This window comes from Thalassophryne amazonica, chromosome 1, assembly GCF_902500255.1.
Source record: "Thalassophryne amazonica chromosome 1, fThaAma1.1, whole genome shotgun sequence".
Lineage (NCBI taxonomy): Eukaryota > Metazoa > Chordata > Actinopteri > Batrachoidiformes > Batrachoididae > Thalassophryne > Thalassophryne amazonica.
The window spans coordinates 168,103,946-168,117,408 of NC_047103.1; the positions used below are offsets into that span (position 1 = coordinate 168,103,946).

The following is a 13,463-nucleotide window of genomic DNA, read 5'->3' on the forward strand; positions in this document are numbered from 1 at the left end:
AACACAAAGGCAACATCATGTTATGTAAAAAAATAAATTAAAATAAAAAAATTTGCAACACCACACATTTCAGAACTGAACTGATCACCCCACCTGGTAGTTCTGGTAGAGGCAGGCAATGGAAAGAGCGTTGCCGTTGTTGATGTCTGTGTAGGGCGGGTTGTCGGAGAAGTGCTGCTGGCTCTGGTAGGCTGGATGGGAGGCCACGCCCTGCTGTATGCCCTGGTGGACTTGCTGCTGGTACATCGGGCCTCCGCTGCTGTTGATGTGAGGCTGCAAGGTGGCCATACTGCAGCCAAGCGAGGACTGGTTCACTGCTGAAAGAACAATAATTAAACACTTACTATTTGGCAGTAGAGCAATTAGTGTGAGCAATGTCCCAATCAGATCTCAAAGACTGGTACGGGGTCAGATTAAGGTATTTTTAGATTGATCGATATCAGCATTATTAACCACATCTCACACAGCTCAGCAACAGCATCGCAGCACAGTCAGAAGAGTCTCAAAACATATTCATGCTCTGCTTCACTTCAAATATGCACCAAGTGTATTTCTTGACAGATGACACGTCACTTGTCATTTCCGTGCCGATTTTTGTTCATCTAGTCATCATCTTGTCCCGGGGTAACTCCGTGTCAAATCAACAAAGTTGCTGCCATTCTGTCAGACTTTTGTTAATCTTTGATATGATTTCAGTGCAAAACATTTTTATGCATTTTTCTCTTATGGCCAAAAGGAAAGTTTTGAGACATACGTGTAGCTACAGCAGAGTGGGTGTTCCTCCCGTTCCTTTATAATGCCCACACACTGGTTGGCAAACCAGTATCATTAGTGACTTTCTTTGCTAACAAAATTTTGACTATTAGAGAAAAAATTACTCATAACCATCCCAAAGATGTATCGTTATCTTTGGCTGCTTTCAGTGATGCCGGTATTTGGTTAGACTCTTTCTCTCCGATTGTTCTGTCTGAGTTATTTTCATTAGTTACTTCATCCAAACCATCAACATGCTTATTAGACCCCATTCCTGCCAGGCTGCTCAAGGAAGTCCTACCATTATTTAATGCTTCAATCTTAAATATGATCAATCTATCTTTGTTAGTTGGTTATGTACCACAGGCCTTTAAGGTGGCAGTAATTAAACCATTACTTAAAAAGCCATCACTTGACCCAGCTATCTTAGCTAATTATAGGCCAATCTCCAACCTTCCTTTTCTCTCAAAGATTTTTGAGAGGGTAGTTGTAAAACAGCTAACTGATCACCTGCAGAGGAATGGTCTATTTGAAGAGTTTCAGTCAGGTTTTAGAATTCATCATAGTACAGAAACAGCATTAGTGAAGGTTACAAATGATCTTCTTATGGCTTCGGACAGTGGACTTATCTCTGTGCTTGTTCTGTTGGACCTCAGTGCTGCTTTTGATACTGTTGACCATAAAATTTTATTACAGAGATTAGAGCATGTCATAGGTATTAAAGGCACTGCGCTGCGGTGGTTTGAATCATATTTGTCTAATAGATTACAGTTTGTTCATGTAAATGGGGAATCTTCTTCACAGACTAAAGTTAATTATGGAGTTCCACAAGGTTCTGTGCTAGGACCAATTTTATTCACTTTATACATGCTTCCCTTAGGCAGTATTATTAGACGGTATTGCTTAAATTTTCATTGTTACGCAGATGATACCCAGCTTTATCTATCCATGAAGCCAGAGGATACACACCAATTAGCTAAACTGCAGGATTGTCTTACAGACATAAAGACATGGATGACCTCTAATTTCCTGCTTTTAAACTCAGATAAAACTGAAGTTATTGTACTTGGCCCCACAAATCTTAGAAGCATGGTGTCTAACCAGATCGTTACTCTGGATGGCATTTCCCTGATCTCTAGTAATACTGTGAGAAATCTTGGAGTCATTTTTGATCAGGATATGTCATTCAAAGCGCATATTAAACAAATATGTAGGACTGCCTTTTTGCATTTACGCAATATCTCTAAAATCAGAAAGGTCTTGTCTCAGAGTGATGCTGAAAAACTAATTCATGCACTTATTTCCTCTAGGCTGGACTATTGTAATTCATTATTATCAGGTTGTCCTAAAAGTTCCCTAAAGAGCCTTCAGTTGGTTCAGAATGCTGCAGCTAGAGTACTGACGGGGACTACCAGGAGAGAGCATATCTCACCCGTGTTGGCCTCTCTTCATTGGCTTCCTGTTAATTCTAGAATAGAATTTAAAATTCTTCTTCTTACTTATAAGGTTTTGAATAATCAGGTCCCATCTTATCTTAGGGACCTCGTAGTACCATATTACCCCATTAGAGCGCTTCGCTCTCAGACTGCGGGCTTACTTGTAGTTCCTAGGGTTTGTAAGAGTAGAATGGGAGGCAGAGCCTTCAGCTTTCAGGCTCCTCTCCTCTGGAACCAGCTCCCAATTCAGATCAGGGAGACAGATACCCTCTCTACTTTTAAGATTAGGCTTAAAACTTTCCTTTTCGCTAAGGCTTATAGTTAGGGCTGGATCGGGTGACCCTGGACCATCCCTTGGTTATGCTGCTTTAGACGTAGACTGTGGGGGGGTTCCCATGATGCACTGTTTCTTTCTCTTTTTGCTCCGTATGCATCACTCTGCATTTAATCATTAGTGATCGATCTCTGCCCCCCTTCACGGCATGTCTTTTTCCTGGTTCTTTCCCTCAGCCCCAACCAGTCTCAGCAGAAGACTGCCCCTCCCTGGTTCTGCTGGAGGTTTCTTCCTGTTAAAAGGGAGTTTTTCCTTCCCACTGTGGCCAAGTGCTTGCTCATAGGGGGTCGTTTTGACCGTTGGGGTTTTTCATAATTATTGTATGGCCTTGCCTTACAATATGGAGCGCCTTGGGGCAACTGTTTGTTGTGATTTGGCGCTATATAAGAAAAAAAGTTGAGTTGAGTTGAGTTTGGCCATTTGCTTTACAGACACTCCATTTACCACAGCCCATCTCTACAGTGACCAGGTGTTAAAGAGTACGATATTTGTCCTTTGTCCTTCAGGTCATCAGACTGTACAACTCCTCACTCGGAGAGGAAGAGTAACAGGAAGACAGAGGACGGGAATGAGAGGAACAGTAGTAGCCAGTAAACCAGTATCGATCAGTGTGTCTGGTATTTATATTTTCAAACTGTTTTTCTTTACTTTCACTTTTGATACTCTGTGTGCTTCTTACCCTGTGTGCTGCAATACAATGCTGCCGGAACCTCAATATGCCTGAGGGAGTCTTACCAAGGGATCAATAAAGTTCTATCTAATCTAATCTAAAATTGCTGTTCACAGATATTAATTTTACCAACAGAGCTGCTTAGTGTTTTTTTTCTCCTTCACAATAGTAAATAGTATATTAAGATAGAAATGTTTGTACAATGTGGTCATCCTGCAGTATATAGATTAAAACAGTGGACCAGATTATCATGTTTAGAGAGTACTGTACCTCAGAGATAACACACCAGCAATGAGGGCAACTAATGTTGGAACATCATCATATAGTTAAGATTTATTTTCTATTTATTTAAACTTTTCAATGATTGTGTTTAAATCAAGGCTTTTTAGTAATATACAGTTCTGTACATCACGTTTTGTGTAGGTTACGCTCCGTCATGTTCTATTCCATGTTGAGCAAGGCACGGCTATTTGGTTCAAACATAACATCTTAGTTCTAACACTGGATTCAGTAACTAACAATTCCAGCCTCTCTGCCTCTCTCGCTCTGATTTCTCAATTGCTGTAAGTCATGTTTTTTTGTATGTCACATTTTTGTGCATGTCAAGCAGAACCAGCTATCTCATCTAAAGTTGTTTGTATTTAAGGAAGTTTCCTTTGCCTTCAGGTCCTAATAAATGTGATTTTCTTGCAGGTATTCAGTGACACTTATCAGTATATACACAGTTAAAGGTGTTGAGCTGGATTGATAATCTTCAACTACTGACACATGAAAAAGCACTGCATCAGTCATTAAAATCAGCTGTACATCAGTAACTGTCCAACTAAAATAAGAAAGACTCTCTTAGTGACAAACATATAAAACACTCAAATAGTCTGATTATTTTTATGCTGTAAATGTATCCTGTTAAATTTCATTTGGCTCTTGAATGGTCCTCTTATTGCTTTGAATGGATTTAATCATATGACATTAAAATTCCTTAATACTTTTGTCAAACTATGGTAAAAGAACCTTCTACATTTACGCCCCGGCGAGGTGATTTAAGTGGATGATTTGAATCAGTTGTATCTCCATAATGAGCAGGTATTAAGCTCTGAAACCTTCAGGGTCAGTACTCCTGACATTAACCTTTGAAATGGTACATTACACTAAACATTTCAGCACACTTCACATTTTATCCTATGATGTCAGAACCTCCCCCGCGACAAGCCACTTTCTAAATGGAATGACCCAACCAGCGCTCTTGTTGCTATATTTTCTGAGATACGGGCACTTAAATTTGCGAGGGCATGCTAAATGAGTGAAACATCATTAGCATGTATCTCACTGCAGAATAGGATGTGAGCAGAAATGAGAGTTTTTGTGTTATCGTAAATCTCAAAAGATTTAGAAAATTCTGAGAGATGTCAGTTCCACTTAGTGTAAAATAATCTGCTGAGCAATTAAAAACATAAAATAACACTTATTTAATTAAAGAACTGGATTGCAGGTTTTGGTTTGTTTTCTCCTTCATGCATTTCAGATGTTTATAATGCTGGGCATCAAAACCAATCAATGACTTTCTATTCAAACTTCAGAAATAGACAAAGTCTATTTTTAAAAATAGTTAGGGGACTTATTATTTCGCACCCAATTCCAAAAATGAGTAACAACAAATACAGGCCCTAGGTATGTTTATAATTCCCACAGTAAGCATTTATGGCTTTAAAAAAAGGAAATAAAATGTAACATATTTTAAATGACAAATTCAGCTTGATAGAAATGAAGTATGGCACATGACATGTACCTACGAAGCAATTTCAGTGTGTCCTGACAGTTCTCCTGGATGAAACATATATGTAAAAATGGCCAGATCGACCCTAAGAGCACTTTGCCCATTTTAAAGCCATCATAGGCTATAACAGATTTAAAATACCTGTTCAACCTTCTGGAAGTACCCAAAATGCTTATTGGTTGATCTTGGAGAGTGAAAAAAGCAACGGTATCTCATTACAATTTAGAATTTTTGTGCTGCGGTCCTTTAATTTTGGGTATTCCCCCCCACCCCCACCTCACAGTGTCTGTCCATAACATTGCCACGACCCGAACCCAGAAAAGCGGTTGAAGGTGAGCAAGTGATATTATGTGTGTGCGAAAGTGTCCTTGGCCGTATGAGCATGTAATCAATGCAAGTGCAGAAAGAATGTGACCTTTTGACCCCTTAGAATTGGTCAAGGTAACCAATCTTTGAACTTGTCCAAGGTCTGTGTCCCAAGAATGCTCCCTGTAAATTTGAAGACTATGGCAGTAATAGGAATGGAGCTATGTTGAGCAAAGACAGATGGGCAGATAGACGGACGCAGAGTCTTCGCAATAACCGATGGTCCAAGTAGAGAGGTGCCAGCCTGTGAACAATTTTATAGGTTAGTAGCAGAACCTTAAAATCTGATCTCACTGGGACAGGAAGCCAGTGAAGAAATGCCAAAATGGATCTTATGTGGTCAAACATTCTGTTTCCTGTCAAAAGTCTGGCAGCAGCATTTTGAACCAATTGGAGAGCCCTAATGCTGGACTGCGGTAAAACAGAAAATAGAACACTGCAGTAGTCCAATCTAGAAGAGACAAACGCATGAATCGGTCTCTGCATCAGCCATATACAGGATGGGACAAATCACTATATTTCTGAGGTGGAAGAAAGCAGTCATCGTAATATCTCTAACGTGGAGGTCAAAGGACAACGTAGGATCAAAAATTACCCCAAGGTTCCTCACTTTATCAGTGTGATGTATGACACACGAGCCTAGGCGAAACGTTAACTGGTCAAATTGATGCCAATGTCTCAGTGGACCAAGAACCATCATTTCAGTCTTATCAGAGTTTAAAAGTAGGAAGCTGCAAGACATCCAGCTTTTCACTGATGCAAGGCAATCTTCTAAGGATTTTATGTGGATGAGATTACCAGCAGTTATCAGCATGTATAAGTGAGTATTATCAGCATAGCAGTGAAAGGTATTCCCAAAACGCCACAATATGTGCCCAAGGGGTGCTATATAAAGGGAGAAACGCAGGGGGCCTAAGACAGACCCCTGTGGAACCCCAGATTTTCATGTCACCAAGTTTAGAGGTAGTGTTTTTGTACAAAACACAGTGAGAATGACTGGTCAGGTATGACGTCTACCATGCAAGGGCACTCCCAGTAATTTCAAAATTATTCTCCAGCCTATGGAGTAGAATGTGATGATCCACTGTATCAAACACAGCACTGAGATCTAACAGCACCAGAACTGTAGTTTCAGTTTCAATTCATTTTAATTTATATAGCAGCAAATCACAACAAGGTTGCCTCAAGGCGCTTCACACAAGTAAGGTCTAACCTTACCAACCCCCAGAGCAGCAGTGGTAAGGAAAAACTCCCTCTGAGGAGGAAACCTCAAGCAGACCAGACTCAAAGGGGTGACCCTCTGCTTGGGCCATGCTACAGACACAAATGACAGAACAATTAACAAAACAAATTATACAAGAAATGTTGCCGGTGCACAGGACGATTTCTGGAACAGATACCACACCCATCTCTGTATGGAGCAGTACCTCAAACAGAGAGAAAGGAAAAAGAGCAGAATTAAACATCACAAATACATCAAAAACAGTGTAATTTGTCAACATTAAGCAACAAGAAAAACAAGAAATACTAAGGTGACCGCCGGCCACTAGTTCTAAGCTGCACTAAAAGACCCAGACTTTAGATAAAGTTGAAGCCGCGGCACGCTCCATTTACTAATAAAATGAATTTAAAAGAGTAAAAAGCGTAGTTAACATACTATGCCAGTATGCCAGCCATACGAAAGGGAAAATAAGTGCGTCTTAAGTCTGGACTTGTCTCTACAGAATCTGGCTGTTTTATTGACGCAGGAGATCATTCCACAGAACAGGGGCATGATAAGAGAAAGCTATGTGACCCGCAGACTTTTTATTCACCCCAGGGACACAATGTAGTCCTGCACCCTGAGAACGCAAAGCCCGGGCCAGTACATAAGGTTTAATTAGGTCAGCTAGGTATGGAGGTGCCAGTCCATGAATCATTTTATAGGTTAGCAGCAGAACTTTAAAATCTGATCTCACTGGGACAGGAAGCCAGTGAAGGGATGCCAAAATGGGTGTAATGTGGTTGTACTTTCTGCTTCATGTCAAAAGTCTGGCAGCAGCATTTTGGACCAATTGGAGACCCCTAATGCTGGACTGTGGTAAGAAAATAGAACATTGCAGTAGCCTAATCTAGAAGATATAAATGCATGAATCAGGGTCTCAGCATCAGCCATAGACAGGATGGGACAAATCTTCACTATATTTTGCAGGAGGTGCTGTAGTGGTGTCTGAATACATTGCAAGCAGAAGATCATTCACCACTTTTAAATGTTTCAAATCTGCAGTGATTAATCCATTAAGAAATCTAATCTTGACGCTAGTGTATTGAAAAACTATTGGCCGATATCAAATCGATCATTTTGCTCTAAAATTCTGGAAAAAGTGGTTTCACGGCAGCTTGTGGACTATCTTACTGAGAATAATCTCTTTGAGCCACTGCAGTCTGCTTTTAGAAAATATCATTCCACTGAGACGACTCTCACTAAAGTGGTGAATGATCTTCTGCTTGCAATGGATTCGGACACCACTACGGTTCTGGTGCTGTTAGATCTCAGTGCTGCATTTGATAACGTGGATCATCATATTCTACTTGATAGGCTGGAAAATCATTTTGGGATTACTGGGAGTGCCCTTGCATGGTTGATGTCATACCTGACCAGTCATTCTCACTGTGTTTTGTACAATAACACCTTAGTGACATGAAATTTGGGGTTCCACAGGGGTCCATCTTAGGCCCCCTGCTTTTCTCCCTTTACATAGCACCCCTTGGGCACATACTGCGGTGTTTTGGGATTACCTTTCATTGCTATGCTGATAATACTCAGTTGTACATGCCGATAACTGCTGGTAATCTCATACACAAAGTCCTTTGAGAATTGCCTTGCATCAGTGAAAAGATAGATGTCCAGCAATCTCTTCCTTTTAACCTCAGACAAAACCAAAATGGTTCTTGGTCCAGGGAGACATCGGCATCAGTTTGACCAGCTAACACTTAACCTAGGCTTGTGTGCCATACATCACACTGACAAAGTGAGAAATCTCGGGGTGATTGATTTTTGAACCCACATTGTCCTTTGACCTCCACATTCGAGATAATATGAGGGTGTGCAGAGACGCTGATTCATGCATTTGTCTCTCCTAGACTGAACTACTGCAATGTTCTATTTTCTGGTTTACCACAGTCCAGCATTAGGGCTCTCCAATTGGTTCAAAATGCTGCTGCCAGAGTTCTGACATGAAGCAGAAAGTTTGACCACATTATACCCATTTTTGCATCTCTTCACTGGCTTCCTGTCCTTGTGAGATCAGAGTTTAAGGTTCTGCTATTAACCTATAAAATTATTCACAGACTAGCACCTCCTTAGCTGACCTAATTAAATCTTATGTACCAGCCAGGGCTCTGCATTCTCAGGGTGCAGGAATACTTTGTGTCCCTAGGGTGAATAAAAAGTCTGCAGGCCACAGAACCTTCTATTAATGTGCACCTGTTTTGTGGAATGATCTCCCTATGGAGATAAAACAGTATGATGCTGTAGAGACATTCAAGTTCAGACTTAAGACGCATTTATTCTCCCTTTTGTATGACTAGCATACTTGTATAATATGGTACTATGCGTCCTAGCCTTTTAAATTCATTTTATTAGTAACTGAGCAGGTCTTGGCCTCAACTCTATCTAAATCCTGGGTCTGAGAGTGAAGCTTAGGGCTAGTGGTCGCGGTCACCTTAGTATTTTCTCCGTTTTCCTGTCGATTTAACATTAATGAATTATACCTTAGATGTGGTGTTTTTGGCAGACTGATTCTGTTCTTTTTCTCTCTGTCCGAGGTGCAGAGGGAACCGGGACTGACTTTGAGATGCTATGCCTGAAGCTGATGCAGAAGATGTTTTAAATTCCTGTGTTCTGTTTCTACAGCTCTGTAAAAAAAACTTTGAAAAAGCCATGTAACTGTTGGAATGGCTTAAGCGATGGGTCACCCCTCTGAGTCTGGTCTGCTTGAGGTTTTTTAATCAATATTATCAGAGGGAGTTTTTCCCTTACCACTGTCACCTGTCTGCTTGCTCTAAGGGTTGGTAAGGTTAAACCTTAATTGTGTGAAGTGCATTGAGGCAGCTTTGTTGTGATTTGGCGTTATATAAATGTAATAAATTTTATAAATTAAATTGAATTAACTGGCTAGTTAGCTGCTAACATTAACGTCAGTACTGAGCTACTTACTTATATTGATAGCTGTCAACATTAACATTAATGATGACGATTTCATTAGCCTTAGCGCACATATACTATGTGTTTGCTGTAACGTTATAACAGTGATGTCATGTTTGAATAGGAAATGTGATAACGCTAATGTTTTATAACGCTATGCTACAGTGCGAAACAAAATATGTTCCTCTTCAATGGACGACTTTGTTACCAAGCCAACAACATTCGCACCTCGACAAGCAAATATCCTGACTGAAGCAATTTTCAGCATGTTGGTGACTGACATGAGACCGATCTTACTTCACCACAATGATGGAAAACAAATATGATACAACCTTTGAGAAGGTCCATCTCTCTCACCCTCTCAATTTCAATTTGCTTTATTGGCAGGAATATATTTATACAATATGGTATTACCAACAATACACACACACACTCATCTTCAACTGCTTAGTCCAATCAAGGGTCGTGAGGGGCTGGAGCCTATCCCAGCAGTCACAGAGCACAAGGCGGGGTACACCCAGGACAGGACACCAGTCTGTCGCAGGGCCATAAACAGACAAACAAGCACATTCACACCCACTTGCACACCTACAGACAATTTAAATATTCCAATCCACCTAAACCGCATGTCTTTTGGATGTGGGAGGAAACCGGATCACCCGGAGGAAACCCATGCAAACACAGGGAGAACATGAACCCATGAGCTTCTCGCTGTGAGGCAACAGTGCTAACCACTAAGCCACCGTGCTGCCTATTGCCAACAATAATGCAAAGTAAAATAAATAATTAAATGCTATAATGAACAATCACAACATTCAAAGACAAGTAACGGCTGCATGCTGGTGCGATAAGCTGCAATTTATGTATGATCCGATTAGTCGACTAATAGCAAAAATAATCGGTAACTAGTCGATTATCAAAATAATCGTTTGTGGCAGCTTGACTCGATAGAGGTAAAAGTTGGACATTAACAATCTGTTGCACCCAAAAATAAGAGGAGGAGACCGACACGGTGCCAGATGTGCAGTAAAAACTGACTTATTAGCAACAAAATACATAAAGATCACAGATGTATCAACGAATGAGGGGAAAAAAAGCCCAGCAGCAGCGTTAAGCAGACAAAGCCGATGCATATTTAAAAAACAAAAAACAAAACAAAACCTCAGACGTGTTGTATGTGGAGCAGCTGGTGCGATGCTAACGTGGCTGAAGGGCAGCTGTGTGTGTTCACCATTTTTTCCCCCTCTTTTCTTTCTTCACCTCTCTCTCGCTCTCGGTATGACTCTCCCCCCAACACACACACACACACACACACACACACACACACTCCACTACTGCTATGATATAGTGACGGCTGTTGCCGGGAGAGGTTGCCATGGGAACCCAGTGATGATTGGTGGTGCTGTCCGCTGCCAGGAAGCTTGTCAGGGGGAGTCGGGTGGGAGGATGTTGGGGGTTACAGCGGCTGGTTGGTGTGAATTCAGGATGCTGGAGAACAGGGGGGTCAGCTGGGTGGCAGAGGGACTCTGGGGGGGTTTACAATGAACTCTGGAGTATTTGTTGATAGCACTGATGTGTGTGTGTGTGGGGGGGGGGGGTCAAAGCCCGCTAGCTGTGTGGAAACAGATGGTTGGAGGCTAATGCTGGGGCGGCACCGACGAGGCCACTTTCAAAGAGCTCTCAGTGCTCTTAAGATGCCAGACGTGTCACTGAACTCAGCTTCAAGAAGGAGGAGAGAAAAGAAAAAATCTGCAGGGCTACTCAAAGGATGCACATCTGCCGTTTGGTGCCAAAATATTCTTTTAATCCAACGCGCTTTAAAACACTTTCCGTGAAGGGCCACCAGAGCCCGAAAAACAGCAGAACGACCTTCGTGAGCACAGTCTTGTTTCTGCTCAAAGACCAGTGCACTGTTCATCACATCCTGAGAGCAGGTTCAGTCTGGGAACCACAGAGCTCATTAAATCTACTCTTGCAGATTAATCCAGCTTCCTGCGAAACTTATTTCCATATTCACCCGATAGGGGGCGGGCTTTACATAATGACAGCTTGGTTCCACAAGTACAGCTAAGCTAAGCTAGCTCTGCTGGCTGCGATACAGATATTATGGAACAGTAAAAAAAAAAAAAACACACACACACACAAAAAAACATGGTGATTATTGTCGTCTATCTGTTGTGTTCTCATGGAATAATACTTCAGGGATGTCACCCAGACTGGGAAACACAGCGGTATGACTCAGCGTCCACAGAAATGAGGCAGAAATCTGTAATGAATGTTGCGTTCTCCGTTTTTATTTATGTGGTCAAAGCCAGGCAGGCGCACTGTTTACACTTAACTGATTGCACACCTGTCTTGTTTTATACCGTCATTGTACAGCACGATACATTTACCAGGGATGGGGCGACGATTCGTACTAGTCGACTACGACGAGCTAACATCCGACTAGTCCACTATTTTTTTTACTAGTCAACTAGTCGAAAGCCATTTATTAAGTTCATTTTACCCTTAAAAGGATAGACCTGCTGGAGCTGCCACCGTTCCCTTCAATCAATGAAGGATGTGTCTGAACCTCGGCAGGTGAGTTAGTCGGCTCAAACAGGTCGCCTATGCCTAGTAAATGAAAGCAGGTAGTTTCTTCCTGCTTAAGCTGTTTTTTCTATTTGTGATTTTGTGCTTATATTTGTTAAAATAAATGTTACATTTGAGTTTTACCATGAAGATTTGAAATTGGCTTAATACATTGAATGTCAAATTTAGTCGCCGACTTGTCGAGGACTAATGGTACCCAACTACTCGACTAATGATTTTCATTAGTTGTCTCAAACCTAGCATTTAGTTGCATCTTGTAAACTCAAAGCTATAGTGCAGGGGTGCCCAAGTTGGGTCCTCGAGTTCTACCTTCCTGACACTCTTAGTTGTCTCCCTGCTCTAACACCTGAATCCAATGAAAGACTCGTTAAAAGCCTGCTAACGAGTCTTTCATTGCATTCAGGTGTACTGCAACGGGGAGACAACTATGAGTGTCAGGAAGGTAGATCTTGAGGACCAAACTTGGGCACCCTCGCTATAGTGGAATGACCGCTTAGATTACTTATACTACTTAGAAGCTAATTTCTCTTATTTCTCATTGTTAAAACAAAGTTATTTCCTTTTCATGACAGCATTTTTATTATAGTTCATAATTATGCTAAAATCATCTCATCTCATTTCATCTTCGACCACTTAACCAGGATCGGGTCGCGGGAGCAACAGTTCCAGCAGGAGACCCCAGACTTCCCTTTCCCGGGCTACATTGACTACCTCCGACTGGGGGATCCTGAGGCGTTCCTAGGCCAGTGTTGAGCTATGATCTCTCCACCTAGTTCTGGGTCTTCCCTGGGGTCTTCTCCCAGCTGGATGTGCCTGGAACACCAAACACCTCCCTAGGGAGGCACCCAGGGGGCATCCTTACCAGATGCCCTAAGGCTTGTACCTGCGATCTAGTTCTTTCGGTCATGACCCAACCCTCATGACCATAGGTGAGAGTAGGAATGAAGATTGACCAGTAGATCGTGAGCTTTGACTTTTGGCTCAGCTCCCTTTTCAGTACGGTAGAGCAAATGCAACACCATCCCTGCTGCGCTGATTCTCCAACCAATCTCGCGCTCCATTGTCCCCTCACTCGTGAGCAAGACCCCGAGGTACTTGAACTCCTTCACTTGGGGCAAGACCGCATTCCCTACCTGGAGTAGGCAATCCATCGGTTTCCTGCTGAGAACCATGGCCTCAGATTTAGAGGTGCTGATCCTCATCCCAGCCGCTTCACACTCTGCTGCAAACCGATCCAGTGAGTGTTGGAGGTCACAGGCTGATGAAGCCAACAGGACCACATCATCTGCAAAAAAGCAGTGATGAGACCCTGAGCCCACCAAACTGGAAACACTCCTCCCCCGAATATCATG

At 42.0% G+C, this 13,463-nt stretch overlaps 1 protein-coding gene across 2 annotated transcripts in view; it reads right to left on the bottom strand.

The window, feature by feature from the left end:
- The window catches only part of LOC117517857 (methyl-CpG-binding domain protein 5-like), a 67,243-nt gene that overhangs the window by 4,591 nt on the left and 49,189 nt on the right, over nucleotides 1-13,463 (bottom strand). For both annotated transcript variants that reach the window (XM_034179005.1, XM_034178999.1), the window contains exon 6: nucleotides 94-314. In XM_034179005.1, the coding sequence (XP_034034896.1) occupies nucleotides 94-314 (221 nt within the window). The remainder of the gene's footprint in view (nucleotides 1-93; nucleotides 315-13,463) is intronic.